Source organism: Megalops cyprinoides, chromosome 7 (genome assembly GCF_013368585.1).
Source record: "Megalops cyprinoides isolate fMegCyp1 chromosome 7, fMegCyp1.pri, whole genome shotgun sequence".
NCBI lineage: Eukaryota > Metazoa > Chordata > Actinopteri > Elopiformes > Megalopidae > Megalops > Megalops cyprinoides.
In genome coordinates, this window is record NC_050589.1 from 23,857,047 (window position 1) to 23,871,910 (window position 14,864).

A 14,864-nucleotide genomic window follows, 5' to 3' on the forward strand; every position below is an offset into this window, starting at 1 on the left:
CACAACAATGCAAAGTTTGAATGCACAATATTTAAAAAATATTGAATTTATGGAGTATATATGATAAAGTACAGTATATGTTCCTTCACAATGGAACATTGTTACAGGATTAAAGGAAACTTTAATTTGATATATCGAAGGCGTTGGTGGATAATGCCAAGTGTAAAATTATTTAATACAAAATCTGTTGAGAATGAACTGAAACCACCTTTTTAATAGAAGATTTAATAGAAGATTTCATCAAATGTGTGCCCATGAAAAAATGGTTACGGCATGAAATATGGACATGAATGACTCATCAATTACGAGTTCTAAAAGGACTATTCTTAAATGAGATATTCATGTGGTTATGATATTTTGTGTTAAAGGATACTTGTTGTGCTAAAGGATACTTGTACTGATGGCTTCTGCCATTCTAATTATAACCAGTAACCTCACTTCAGATACCAAGTCCAAGTACACTACAAATTACTGGAAAAAAACAGCTAAACAACACAAACACAGTAATTTCTCTGTTCACAGTTTCCCAGTTTATTTCACAGCCAACTTCAGCCAAAGCTAATCAGTTGTTCCTAATGTTCTACCAATATAGTACAAGTAAATACTCAATTATATATTCCACTCAAGTAAAGAGACACACCATTTGAGCTCCTGAAAGCTGGGCCATTTAATCCAGTCCTTCTCCATAAGATCAGGACACCATCCTCAGTACAGGTTGCACAGCAAGGATATTCTTTGCTACAGTTCACTGACACACTGACAGAAAAAAGGAAAGGGTTTTTCCCATAAAAGAATAGTTCCATTGTTAGAAAGATGTGGGGAAACACCACTGGACAATAGAGGTGACTGACATACAACACTACATGGCTCTGTAAAGAATCATGGCTTGGCACATGAAGGGGGAGAAATGAACATTAACTAGGACTGAGGACCTTTAGAGAGGCTGTAGAAATGGCCTGGTTTCTTTGTGAAAACTAACCTCAAAGGGCCTTTTCACATCTGACACCTGGACAGGGGAGAAGCCCTAATGTCCTCACTGAAGACTGGCCTGAGCACAGGGCTGAAGCTCTCCCACACAGACTGGAATTGCCAAACTGCTTGAGATGCTTTGCTGGGTCCTGAGTGTGCTGTTTTGCAAGACCCATTTGATGCAACTTCTCTTGCATGCTGAGGCCTACTCAACCCTGGTCCTAGAGGCCCTCAAGATCTGCAGGCTGTCTGACCACCCTGGCACTTACCACTTTGATTAGGAAATTGTGGTCTTTTTTGGATCAATTAAGCTTCTCTCTGTAGTTCTGACACTGCTACTGCTCTTGGAGAGAGCGAGAAGACCTACTGATGCATGCCATGAAATCTAAAGGAGCAGATAAACTGTGCCTTCACCACATATACCCCAGATATTTCAGTGCCTTTTGGAAAAGATAGTTCTGTGAAAACAACCTCATTTACCCTCATTAAAATATTCCTAATTAATGAAGAATTAAGAAAGCTGGATAAATACAATGGGCAGTATCTTCTGGTACATGTACAAACTCAAGAACTTAAAAACTAAGACTTGATGCCATTACTGCATTTTTTAATGTTGTTTTTTTTTCTTATTTTCCATATTGGGAAAGTTGTATAAAATTGTGGAAAATAAAACTAAAGTAACTATTCCTTGTTCCTTTATCATTCCACTTCAATGACTTCACTTAAAAAACAATACCTTACTCAAAGACCCTCTCTAAGGTGTATAAGCATAGCAAAGCTAGAGAATCAATGAAGAACATGCATAGATTCAAACATTCCAACTCTGAAACCCTTTAAAGGCTCAACATTTTATAGTGACAACAGGCAGACATGGCTGACTTACACTGATTGAAAAACAAATGATAGTCGTGGTTTATTTTTGCCTACAGCCCTAGAGTAATACAGTACAGATGGAGCTGGAGCCACTGGATCGCTTTAAACAGTGGTGTCCTCAGCAAATGGCTTTGTGATAAAAAACCTTTACATTGCACTTGACACTTGTTAAAAGTTGGCTGTCACCTTTCCCATAATATACAGCTCTGGTGAGGACTAAGATGATGTTTTGCCTTTAATGTCATTGCTTGCATTATAATTGCATAAACACAAGGAGGCAGCATTGCACCAAAGAAAAAATTAAGGTACAGTTCCCTTTGCCATAGTATCCCAAAGAGGGTATGCCAGAGTTTGAGGGCTGCAGGATCAAATAGTTTTTTGTCTACCTCATCTCTTGTCATTTTGAAGGTATGATAGCAACAGGAAGCCAGCTCACCTGATGCTCCTCCTGTGAACTGGTGGCTAATTGAAAGGTAATTGCAAAACCTGTGGCCCTCTGGTCCCCCCAAGGGCTGACCAACCCTGAAATGAAGTTCCAGCTATCTTCACCCTTAACATCTGACTGATCATGTCAAGTGACAGAGCGTGTAGTGGGCGAGAGGGCATATCTTCGTCCACGAGATTGGCGTTATAACATGCTCATTACTGACTGGGATTGTTACTTCACGTAGAAGTAGGGCACAGAAAAAAATAAGACTGCACACCCCTGGGGGTGGGTGGGTGGGGCAAGGGGAGTCCATATGTCCCCCACCATCATCCTCACTGGTCAAGCAGTGTTGACAGATTCAGACAGCATCTGCATTCATCACAGCCTTTTTATATGGCAATAATACATGGTTCAGAGGACATACCGAGACTTCAAAACACAAGGTCAGGTTGAGGCACTGTAGTGTTCAGTACACCCTCTGTGTACAGCACTGAATGAGGTACAGAGGTAATGCATGGTTTTGCACAGGGAGCCATGGTAAAAGAAGTACATGAGTATGACACTAATTTTATGCAAATATAAAATTGTAGACATTGACAAAGGGGAAACCAGAAGAAATTGACAGAAGCTTTCACAATGCCTGTGCATGCATGTGTGATCATGCACACACAAACATGCGGATCTTCGCAGTAACAGCAGTTTAGTGTGAGACAAGCCTCAGGACTCTTCCAGTAATTAAAAAAATGGCTTCCATTATTGACAACGTTGCCAAAATACACACCTCTGATAAACATAGATATTTCCAATATATATATATGTTGCATATATATATAGACAACAGAAGGAAAGGAACACACATGGATGCCTAAGGGCAAAAGGTCTCTCCAGGTCTCTCGAACTCAATGTCTGTCCATAATACTTTTCCAGCTGTCCATCCGCACCTCTCCATACATGGCAACCCAAAGCCTTGTCCTTTTCAGCCCAGCAGAGGAGGGTCTCTAAGTGTCTGTGTCGATCCTGTGAGCTGGACAAGGAAACAGACGCCAGTGTAAGTTCAATAAGAGCCCTCACACAACATTACATTAAGCTATACAACACCACAAGTTCAACCACAGATTGAGCCCCTTTGATTCAGCATTGACCTCTAGTGTTAAAACGTTGTTACTATGCCCCTTTGATGCAGACAGACAGACATTTTTATCAAGCCAAATGCAGTACCCTCAGGGTTAGGGTAATCATGGTTTCAGATAGAGGAATATTCAATAAAGGATTAATAAGTTTGACAGCAAAGGCTTTTTTTTACAAAAACGTTCTGTGAGCTGAACTAGAGGCTCGTAAGGAAGAATTAGATAAAAGTCAATTTCACACTGACACTAGAAAGAATTTTAGAAATTCTTCACGCACAGAGTTCTAAATGAATAGAACAACATGCTAGGGATTTGCAGTGGAGTGCGAAACTCTGATACCGTTCAAATACCAACACTGACACAGTGATAAATTCCCTCGAGATTACTGGCAAATGATGAGCTGCGACGTCTCAACAGGCTGAATACTGCCACTTTCAATAGATTGTGTACTGATGTACACTGCAGGTTCTATTTCCAATAATTGCCTCCACCACACTGTATATGTGCCCCAGACTCACAGTGATTATGCTCAATGCTCAGAGTCACTATCAAGTATCCACTGTAGCAGGCAGTGAGAGTGGAGAGTGGAGAATGACTGAGAGAAGATATCATAGGAAAAGGAACAGATATCAGAAGAAAATGGGAAATGAAGGAATAGATATCATAAAGGAACAAGAAGTGCAGACACAACATAGGATCCAGAACAGGGACAGCAGATGTCACACAGGGGCAGGAGCAATAGATATCAACAGGACCTTGGAAGATATCAGGATATCACACAGGAACAGAAACGGGGAACAGATATCATGCAGGAACAAAAACAGCACAAACAGATATCGCATAGGAACTAGAGCAGGAGGTGCAGATATCACACAAAAACAGGAGGAACAGATCTCAACAAGTTTCGATATTACACAGGAACGGGAACAGGGAGAACAGACACCACACAGGGACATGAAAATCAGATAATGAACAGACTGAAAGACGGGATGAACTTACATTGCTTTGGTATCCTGAGTGGCTCTGTGTCCCCGGACAGCACCTGGTGCATCACGCCTCGGAACTGATACAGCACCTTCAGGCTCTTCTCCTCGCCCACACATGGGTCGTAGAACCCCGGCAAGCCCGACTACAGACGCACCAATCACAGCATGGAGGCGGGGACAGAAGTTAAGAGAACAGCCACACTCAGTTAATGTCATGAGGCTGTGCTGCTACACTGTTTTCATTGATACGTCTGCGCTGATGAAATATTTTACTGATTAAATAAGGAAGGTGCCATTAAATCAAATGCTACTCAATATATGCTCAAAATGAATTAGCTTCTTAACTGACTTCCTCAAAATCCTGTGAGCACTGTTTCAGATGTGGTCCATGTTGGTGAAGAATTGCAGGTATATGGTCATCACCTTTGTGGCCTCCGTGAGAATGAGCTTGGAGTCCTTCACCAAACACTGCAGGGGCACCGTCACATCGATGACCTTTGCCCTTTCGTGCTTCCTGCTGTTGTCAGTCACAAACTTGCCGTACCAGGCATTAAGAATGATGAGACCTGATAAGACAGTAAAGCGCATTGATGTCCACCATCTCCATAAGCCCCATAACAATGTCTTAACCATTTTTTTTTTTAAATCGCCAGCCATTTCAATCGATCTGTGCTGGCGCACTGAATGAAGGACAATCCAAGCTGCACTCACCCAGCCTGGACTCCTCTGCCTCTATGATTCTGCGCACAGACTCCTGCATCAGCAGAACCTGCAAAGAAAGAGAGAGGGAGAGAGGGGGGGAAAGAGAGAGAGATAAAGGGAGAGTGGGAGATACAGGCTGCCTCATCAGCCCCGTGTGTGCACACTACAGAAAAACACATTCATCACCTTGATAGAAGCACAGATAACGAAAGCTTAAGGCTCTTCTTTTCCCTGATATCACTGGAAAGTATTAAAAGTATCACCTCGCTTATGAGGTCATCATTCATTTGCATACGTGGGTGCCAGCATCTGCCAAACGGTTCTAATACTAATAATAACGATAATGACATTCATAATGAGGGGGGCCCCTGGCCTCCGTGGGACTCACGGCTGACTCCGCCTCCTGCTTCTTCCTCGCGGTTTCCGTGGCGCTGCTCTCCCGCTGTTTCTCCAGGTCACTGTGTGGGAGAGGGGAACACTGTGAGTGAGTGCTCAGACACAGTCACACCATCAGATCATTCTTACGTATAACGGTATGCGTTTATTCCCACCCGCAGCCACAACACAATCACTGGCACTACTTTTTTGATAAGTGGATTGGGTCAGCATTTTTCACATAATTCCAGAATGTTTTTGACGGACTGATATTGTCTAGAAAAATGTGTACCAGACAGACAAGCAGACCATATATGGGACAGACAAGCAGAAAAAAATGACAGACAGACAGAATGTGGATCAGATGGACATACACATTACAGACAGACAGGCAGGCAGGTAGACGGAAAAGATGAGAGAGACAGGGAGAATGTTGTGGGTGAGACAGACACACAAATTATATAAAAAGAGAGATAGGCAGGTAGACAGACTGTATGAAACAGGTAGCCAGAATAGGAAGAAGCAGTATTCAGATGGGGTGTCTCACCTTTCTTTCTGAGCGCGCACGTAGGGCTTGATGACGAGCCTCTGGATGGCCAAGTAGAAGACCAGCGGCCCAACGGTGGCATAGAAGACAGCGCTGGGCAGCACCTGGTCCGTCAGGTGAATGGGGAAGAAGTAGGTCTGACTGGCCCTGTTCAGTCTGCAGAAAAAAGCAGATGAGGAGTGAGCCAAGGGACGGCGAGCGTCACAAATACACACTCGCGCTGAAATCCCATCAGTGCTTCCGCAGCACCAAACTTTAGCTGTGCAGGGGAGGAGGAGTCTGAACGAATGAGCTTGAGGACGTACTTGATTTTGAGGGACACGCCCTGGGGGACTCCTATGCTGACCGTAGCCCCCAGCACGCTGTGCCGACTGATCTTGCGCTCCGCCCCATACTCCACCACTGTGCCGAAAAACCCTGACCTGCCAAGCAAGCAGAGACACAAGGTTATCTAATACCAGAGACAAAGAGGCCAAAGACAGTTTTAAAGAGTTTAAATGTGAAAGCTGATTTAAGCATGTATTCCCTGCTGGACCGGTGGAATGCAGAGGGGCTGGTGATATGTGTTGGTGTCCCCACATTTTTCATGAGTTTTGCAATGGCTTTGTAAAGATAAATGGAACTACTACTTTTTTAAATGGAATGGGCTATTTTTACTAAATACAACAGTCAGAAATGGCACTATGATTTTGGGCTACTCTGAAGGGGAAACTGCAGAGAGATATAATATTATATATGACTGTGGGCACATGCTTGGCAGCGCATGGCAGTCATCCATCACTAACAGCAGTAAGATTAATTAATCTAAAAGTCAGTGGGCTAGCCATTGGTAAGCAAATTCAGCACCCTGAGCTTGTTGGACTTGACATTAAAGACAACCTAACAATTAATGACAAGCTAGGAAGTAATATTTTTTGCCTGCTGTTGAAGCAAAAATAACCTATTTTCTGTTTGGGCAATTTTGTATTGCTTTTCAATATGAAAATTTCAAGACTTTCAAGAACCGTGGGAACTCCTCGGATCTCTACATTGGACCTGGGACCCAGCAAATGAGGTAGCAACTGATATAGTATCTTGGGCCCTGTGGGACAGCAACACATACTTGACGGAGCCTTTGATCTTGGTCTGGTCTTCATCCTGGAATTTGTACTGGTAGCTCATCATCAAGAAGGAGTGCGGAATCCCCAACTAGACACAAATAAGCAAGAGGAGAGATGGAGGATCAGAGACAGCCTGTGACTGCGTTACACACTGCCTCGGAGCGGATTAGAACCACCCTGTTACGGTTCTGTGTCACACACTACTGACTCACAGTACTGGATCACAACCACCCCCCTCACACCCCCTCCCTTGCCCTTCAGGTCTGTAAGCAGCACTCTCCAGTCAGCTCCTCCTGAGCCCAGACTGCATCAGCTCACTTTGTGGAGGTGCTGCTGTCTGTTTTACATGTCTTTTACATATGATAAGGAGTAACTTTAGGTGCTTAGTAACTAAGCTGCTCTGTTCAATTCACAAAAGGCATGAAGTCAACTCCCACATAGCTCTGCTAAAAACATACAACAGGAAACAGCAGCACTTCTGCTGCTGGTTTCACAACACCAAGTCGGCAGATAAAATCTTCCTTAATTCATGAAGGCCACTGCAAAAAAACTGACAGGATAAATATTGGAAAAACACAAATGCGTTTTGGCTGCAGGCCTTCATTAGAGCTTACTATAGCTGAAATAGCTCAGGGTTTTTTAGAATCTGCACAGTTGTTACATTTCGATACAAAACATTTTTCTTTATAGAAGTAAGGTTTATTGAAAAGGACAAGAGGCAACAAACTGTCCAATTTTGTCGAAGAACACAAAACAAAAGCTGTTACATCTGAACTGATACCAAAGTGTTATTCATTACTTGTGTACCAATGCACCAAGACATACAGTATGAAACATATTACTGTGGGACAGATCAATCTCAACAATGAACCTGACCTGCACAGCGAAGGTGAAGTGGCTGCTCTTGGTGTCCCTAACGATGCTGGTGTTCATGGAGGACTGGGTTCCCCAACGCCATTGCAGATAGCCCATGGTATTCTTGTCCAGGTGACGGGCCAACACCGTGGTGACTCCTGGCCGCACCCCCCGGGAGGAGAACTGCATCCCACACTGCGCTGTCAGGAAGCTGCCAAAAACACACTCTCATCTGAAACCAATCAAAAGCCTTGGCTTTCCACAGCAAAACACTGTGATTGGTTAAAACCAGTTACCCACTTATAACACATGATAGCTGAACCCACTTTGCGGGTTCATGAAGCCTCACTCACCCACCACTACACGGTAGGGTGTTTGATAATAATAAAGAAAGCTACACCGTGAACTCTGATAAATGTACCAGAGACCACTATGGAGCAACACAACTTTCCAATTTTCAACAGAAAAAGGGTGAGAATACAAGGGGTTGGGGAATTTGTGAATATTTAATATCTATGGTTGAAAATACATGCTCAATGCAAGTGTCTGCATGTACGCAGATGTACTTCTGCAGACTCTTTCTGAGGTCTCTGTTGACTTTTCTGCCTCCACTTGAATGTTGAATTTCAAATCAATTCTTGGCTCTCTCTGTCCTCCACCTGCCCGGCCAGCTCACAGTGCTCTCCAGAACCCCTGACTCTTCCCAGTGCTCCAATCAGACGAGGCCGAGCTGTGCTCAGCGTGAGAGAGATGGAAGGGAACCAAGCTCTCCATCAACCTCGACCTCGGCAGTCTCCTCCACTCTCCTCCCTCTATTCTTCTCTTCCCTCAGCTAGAAAAAATATCATTACCACAAACTGCTGCTAACAGCCCTGGACAACCGTCCCAGCTCTCACACCTTAGAGAGCTCTGCAAGTCCACCTGGATATGAGTGTCTGCAAAAGCCAGACAGAAATGGGGCTCTGCAATAAAGCATGCTCAACAAGGCTTAATGACCAAAGGACTTATAAGGAAAACATATATATACAATCACGATCAGTAATTTTAGGCTCTCTGTTTTGCTCATTTATTTTCTTATTCATAACCAAAAATAAAAACTAGATACACAGATACTAAGAGGATATATTTCTAACCACAGTGTCTCTGATGCCTGAACAGCATGTTCTCTTTTTAAAAATGCACACCAAAATGGATGGCTGGGTATAAGTATCGCAGCCTCCAGACTCACCAGCGCTGGGTGAGGTTGCGGAATATCTTCAAACCAAAGAGTGGCCCATGCGTGTCTCCTGCACCGAACTCCACCTGTGCAGAAACACAAAGCCCTACTGTTAACTGAGCACCAAGTTATAAGTGCATAGCCATGCTTCATGTCCCTCCTCTGAAAGCCTGTGTATGGGAGGGCCCTAACTAACCTGCACCCATTTGCAAATTTTTCTGCAAAGTACAATATACATTTTTGGTGGTATGTGTTTGGTACATGTTGGATAAGCCATACACTCTCACCTCTCCCCAGCCCTTGGCAGAGGTGACCCTCCGCAGTGCCAGAGTAATGTTGCCCCCTCCATTACCATTGTGCGTGGAGAGAGAGCCAGAGAGGACAGCCGTGTCAGAGGTCGTCAGAGGAGCCTGGGAGATGGGGAGGATCACAGAGAGAGAAGGGGGAGGCAGTGGGAGAGACAGAGATGGAGAGATACACAGTCACACTTGTTTCCTCAAATAGCACTATCACACTCTGTGCAGAATGCTGAGATAACTCCAAAAACCATTCCTCTGAGGTTTAACTCCAGTCTTTTAACTCCATTCTTGTACCAGTTTCTGTATTTTAAGGAGGACGGTTCTATATTTTCAGACAGACCACTGCAGAGAGTAATTCCCATTCATTTTTAACAAAGTTTATGACACTGCACAAAGGTTAACTTGTTTTGCATTCTGAGATATACATGGTGAATGCATAGCGGTTTTAGTGAAAAAAATCAGCATCAACACAGAGTAACAGGTCTGGAGGTCTTACCTCTATTGACTGAGAAATGTGCATTCTGTTGATCTCGATGTGTGGAAAGCCCCCACCTGGCATATCCTCATAGTCTTCTTCATAGCGATCGAAGAGATCTGTGGCATCCACACCTACACTAATCGTACCCTGAGGAGAACACACAGGAAAGTGTTACCGGAAATGGAGGTAACACCCCCAACTGCACCCCAGACACTGTCGGTCTGTCTGAAAACAGTCCCCAAACCTTAGGATTGGTCCTTTGCTGTAGTCTTCTCTCCTCCCTCTCTCGCTGCAAGCGCTCAAACTCCTCCCTGATCTCCGCTGGCGTCCTCTTCCTCTCCACCACCTGAAACACATGAACAGTGAGCTCAATAAGACTGTGAGCCACACGATTTAACTGCGAGAAACAAACCCAGACTGTGATCCAATAAGACTGAGACACTATCTGTGAGTTACTCAATAAAACTGTGAGACACACAATATAACAGAGCTACACATCTAAACTATGAGCTACACAATAAGATGGCTCCCGTCTCTCATGCTTTGATCTCTTCACCATGGATATCACAGATTACTCAACCTTCCTGCCTGCTCTTACCGTAGATATTATACATGACTCTTACCTCCCATCCTTCAATATCCAGCCCTCTCTTCCCATAGATGTCATAGATGGCCCTGGACTGTGGATCACTGAGTACTGTACAGACATGGCGGAGACCGAGCACAGTTAGAGTTAAGTTAAAGTCCAGATGGTAACATGCACAACAGCGTAGTGCTCCGTGTTGTGTTCAGTTTTATTACTGTGTACCTGTATGGAAGATGTACAAAATTCCTTTGACAGATGTCTCTCAACACTCATTTCAACCCCTAACAACTCCCATAGTTTGGGAACCTCTACTCTAAGCAGCAGGTTGTAAGGCAGGGACCCCTCTCACCTTCATAGGCTTGATGCACCAGATTAAACAATTGCTCAGCCTGCCGCTTCAGTTCAGGGTCCCGGTGCTTGTCAGGGTGGTAAAGCATGCACAGTCGCCGGTAAGAGGACTTCAGCTCCTCCTGCGTCGCCTGGCAACAGTGTCACCAGACAGAGGGAGTGAGGGACAAGGAGAAGGAGGTAGGACCCGTTTTTTGGGGGGGAAAAATAGGGGTTTGACTTAAAGTGACAGGGGTTTCAGACGATAGCTAACAACAAACGATTCCATTGGCTAACTAGCTTGCCAGCTATAAAACCTCGACTCGACACTTGACGGGCGACACATGACTACATTTTAGTCAAACTTCAAGTGTGTTATTTAAAACGTGTCAATGCCTGACGAGCTTTTAAATAACAGCCGGAAAGCAAAGTGACAGTAAGAGGTTCTTGCCTGACTGAGAGTATCAGGAATTTCTATTCTGGTTCGAAACTGCTGACTAGCGTTGCTAACGTTATCTTTAACTGACAAAGTGAGCAACAAAGTAACGATGACTAACTACACTAACCAGTTAGACTAACTATCTTATCTTTAAATAATTCAACAAACCATGGCAAGTGAGCTGGCTAGCTAAAACATTCCCCAGAATTGAGATTTCACGTGTTAAAACGAAACTTACAGGAGCATAGCTAGCTAAACACATGAGAAAGTAGAGATACAACAATCTAGGTAAACGAGAACGTGACATCTGCTAACTGCCATCTGTTGATAAAAATAACGTTATTAGATTACTCTTCGGAATAAAATGGCAAGTGGCAAGGTAACGCTTAGGTTATAACAGCAAAATCGCCACGGCCATGCAGCCAAAACTGCTTCCACTAGGTTGCTAAGTTATATGTTTTTTCAGCCAAACTAACGTTTACGTTTCTAAATAGCCAGTAGGAGTTCACCTGTAAATTATGAGTAGTTTGAAAAGCATACTATAACACTGATGTTGGCTAATGTGACATTCATGTTGGTGAATACGTCTGCTCCATCTGGCTACTTCTTTCGATGTGTAGATGCTAGAGTAACTACCTACCAATCTTGATAGTTGCTAGCTAGCAAGCTACCAGCCACCACAGTTCCATACAACTGGAAATGCAGCAAAGAGAATATCTGGATACAGTTAGCCAGTTATACTCAGATGTACGTTAGCTACTGGGGGACCGCCTTAGGAGTGAAATCAATGATAAGCGAGGGTCATCTGCTTATGCGGCTATCTAAATTTGCTTTTAGAAGGGACATTTCATAGACATTGACCACAGATTCTCTTTATACCAAAGGTATGTCAAACCATGAGATCGGGTTCAGGAGATGACTTACCTCTCTTCTGACATTAAGAAGTGAATAATAATCATCATTGTCAATTTCTTCCTCCTCTAAGGCCGCCGCCATGTTTGCAACCTTTCATCACCGCCTCACTGTTTCTGCTAAGATTACATACGAATGCAGGCGTTTCGAAACTGTTACTGCCCTCTTGTGGTTAGGATGTTCGTGTCAATTTTATTTTTGCACTGTCCTTTCCCACGCTGGGCAATGACACCGACTGCCTTCGCGTAGCGAAAATGGGAAGCGCACGTTTTTGTATTGTTTACCTAAGCCTCTCAGGAAGTAACTGTTGTAGCTAATATCGACAAGGGAAGCAAATGGAGACAACTTTAATAAACTCAATATAAATCACCTATCGTGACATATTTAATTGCCGATGGTATTTTGACAGACGTCAAAAGTAACTTGATTAGGCGTTCTAGTCAATGCGAATCGTTCAGTTCAGGCAGCCTACAGTTTATTTTCTCTTTGCAATACGGGTGTAATGATCTAACCTTAGACTGAAACGCAAGAGAAACTGCAGAGGTAATTATCGCGTCCATTCATATTTTAGACGCAACTCGTTGGCCATATTCACATGCAAGTGCTGACTTACTACCCCAAGCACACAGACTCTTGAAATTAATAAATATGCTGAAGTGCAACGGGACCAAGTGCAATGATTTCTGTTCATGACGACGGAGATACAGAAACACGACCTCCATGCGATTTAAAGAAGGGGGTTATCATTCAAGTCTCTGTCATGTTCTCCTTTCACGGGTGAATAATTGATGTGTTTTACATCGAAGGAGTTTTCTCATTTCATTATTTTTTTAATCATTTTTATGACTTGACTTCCAGCGCGGAAAAGGTCACAGTTTTGGAAAGCGCTGCCCTGTTATCAATTGGGCGTGAGCTGTAAAGATCATCACACTTTAATAATGCCAATCGCGTTCAAGCAGTTCGGGGTTCGCTGCGGGCGAAGAAACATTTAATCCATTATCTGCGAATGCATTCCAATTAGCGTATGTTCATTAATCTGCCAATGAATTATACGAATTATGTATTCATAAATGCGGCCTTTGCAGCTAGGTGGGTATTCAACTGGTTGTGCAATTTAGATTTGATAGCCTCTCTGTTCCTAAGTTTCCGTGTGTGAACATCTCAGATATTCACGGGGCATTATTAAGCAGATCATTTCAAACGTTTAGACCATCACACTGGTAAGCATTCTGCATACTAAAATCCATCGATTTTGTATTTACTGTTATTATGTTTGTCGATCATTTCTCAGCAAATGCAAAACAGATTTATATTTTTATATGTATTTATATATTTTTACATATTAAAAACTTGGCTTAATAGTTGTTTTTCCGTCAGCCATCGAAGGCCAAATTCGGACACTTAGCTGTCATATTTGCCACTGAACTTGAATCATTTACAGATCACATGTGATCACATATGATTGATCTATAATGATAAAGTAAACGTGCGCGCACGTAACCCCCAGCCCCCCCCCCCCCCCCCCCCAACCACCATACACACACACACACACACACACACACACACAATTACAAAACTCGCCAACCAGCGTGATTTCGCTCCTAGCTTACATTCAAATAATTATTTTAGCGTTTTTAGAATAACCATTTTCATAACTTAGGCGTTTAATCGTTTCCTTCGACCGACCTATGTGCGCGACCGCACTGTGGAGTCCGCCTCTATCCAGTTGCGCCGTCAAGTTTCCCCCTGGTGCTCGCGGCGCTGTCTCTTCAGCACCAATACCAAGTGAACAGCACCCTGAAAAGACCAGTAGCCTACTCAGGAGCTCATGCGAGATCACAACAAAGGTTTTTTTCCTTAATTTAATTTGGCAAACCATGACTATCCTACTTCGCGGCAATTTCAAGCAATTGAACGATATACAAAATATGATGTATGATATTAAAGGCCCCTTGTTGTCTGTATCAGAAATTTGGTGCTTAATTTTAGAAAAGGGAAAATAATTGAAGAACTCCAATCTCAAAGTTCTTTACAGTGAGGGGGGTAACTCGTTTTATCATTTTAATCTGTGACACTCACCTTGCAATCACCTGGGCAGTTGGGTATGATCAGAATGATTAAACTGAAAGTTTGCAAAAGGCTGATTGGGACATAGCCAAAACCACTACTTTTTCCACTGTACATAATTTCTCCAGTGTCTCTGATGGTCTCAATCAGAACAAAAAAGCTCTCCTCAAATCACACTTTTCTCCAAAAGCCTGCCTCACGTGTCACCACCACAGAGTGCAAATGATTTTCCTGTGGATTGAAGTAGTAAACACTGCATATACACTCCACATGAGAGCGACCATTCCAAATATTCTCTGTAGAAGATCCCAGCCCTGATTGCGAGTAAGTACGACAAGCGCCTCCGCGGCTCTTATTGGCTGAAATCTTTTCAAGGTGTCCCCAAATATTAAGCTTTGACCAATGATATTTTGGGTTGGCCTTAAAGGAGGGCTAATTTTATGAATTCACAAGGCATTTCAGAGTATCCTTGTCAGTCACTGCTTTTCGACCAATGGTAAATGCATTCGTTGGACTTGTCTGCTGCCCCCCACCCCTCCTCGTGCTGTCCTCACCGTGCACGCGCGTGGTCCCCCCGGT

General features: G+C 43.4%; 1 protein-coding gene across 1 annotated transcript; it reads right to left on the bottom strand.

Moving 5' to 3' along the window:
* Positions 1 to 1,678: 1,678 nt before the first annotated feature.
* On the bottom strand, positions 1,679 to 12,302 carry dnajc11a (DnaJ (Hsp40) homolog, subfamily C, member 11a). Its single transcript, XM_036533303.1, has 16 exons — positions 12,231 to 12,302; positions 10,890 to 11,019; positions 10,578 to 10,651; positions 10,199 to 10,300; positions 9,973 to 10,101; positions 9,465 to 9,587; positions 9,190 to 9,263; positions 7,983 to 8,172; positions 7,109 to 7,194; positions 6,312 to 6,428; positions 6,007 to 6,162; positions 5,473 to 5,542; positions 5,094 to 5,151; positions 4,806 to 4,948; positions 4,396 to 4,525; positions 1,679 to 3,293 (listed from the first exon to the last, which is right to left on the bottom strand). Exons 1-16 carry the CDS (start codon positions 12,300 to 12,302, stop codon positions 3,268 to 3,270), a joined length of 1,680 nt encoding a protein of 559 aa, XP_036389196.1. The 3' UTR covers positions 1,679 to 3,267.
* Positions 12,303 to 14,864: the final 2,562 nt, after the last annotated feature.

What these genes read in the sequence shown, in the direction of transcription:
- dnajc11a (XM_036533303.1), bottom strand. Translation starts at nt 12,302, where the DNA reads ATGGCGGCGGCCTTAGAGGAGGAAGAAATTGACAATGATGATTATTAT. An exon ending in GGTGCATCAAGCCTATGAAG is followed by an intron (nt 10,652 to 10,889) that starts GTGAGAGGGGTC and finishes ATGTCTGTACAG; the next exon opens with TACTCAGTGATCCACAGTCC. An exon ending in TTCTCACGGAGGCCACAAAG is followed by an intron (nt 4,526 to 4,805) that starts GTGATGACCATA and finishes GTGCGTCTGTAG; the next exon opens with TCGGGCTTGCCGGGGTTCTA.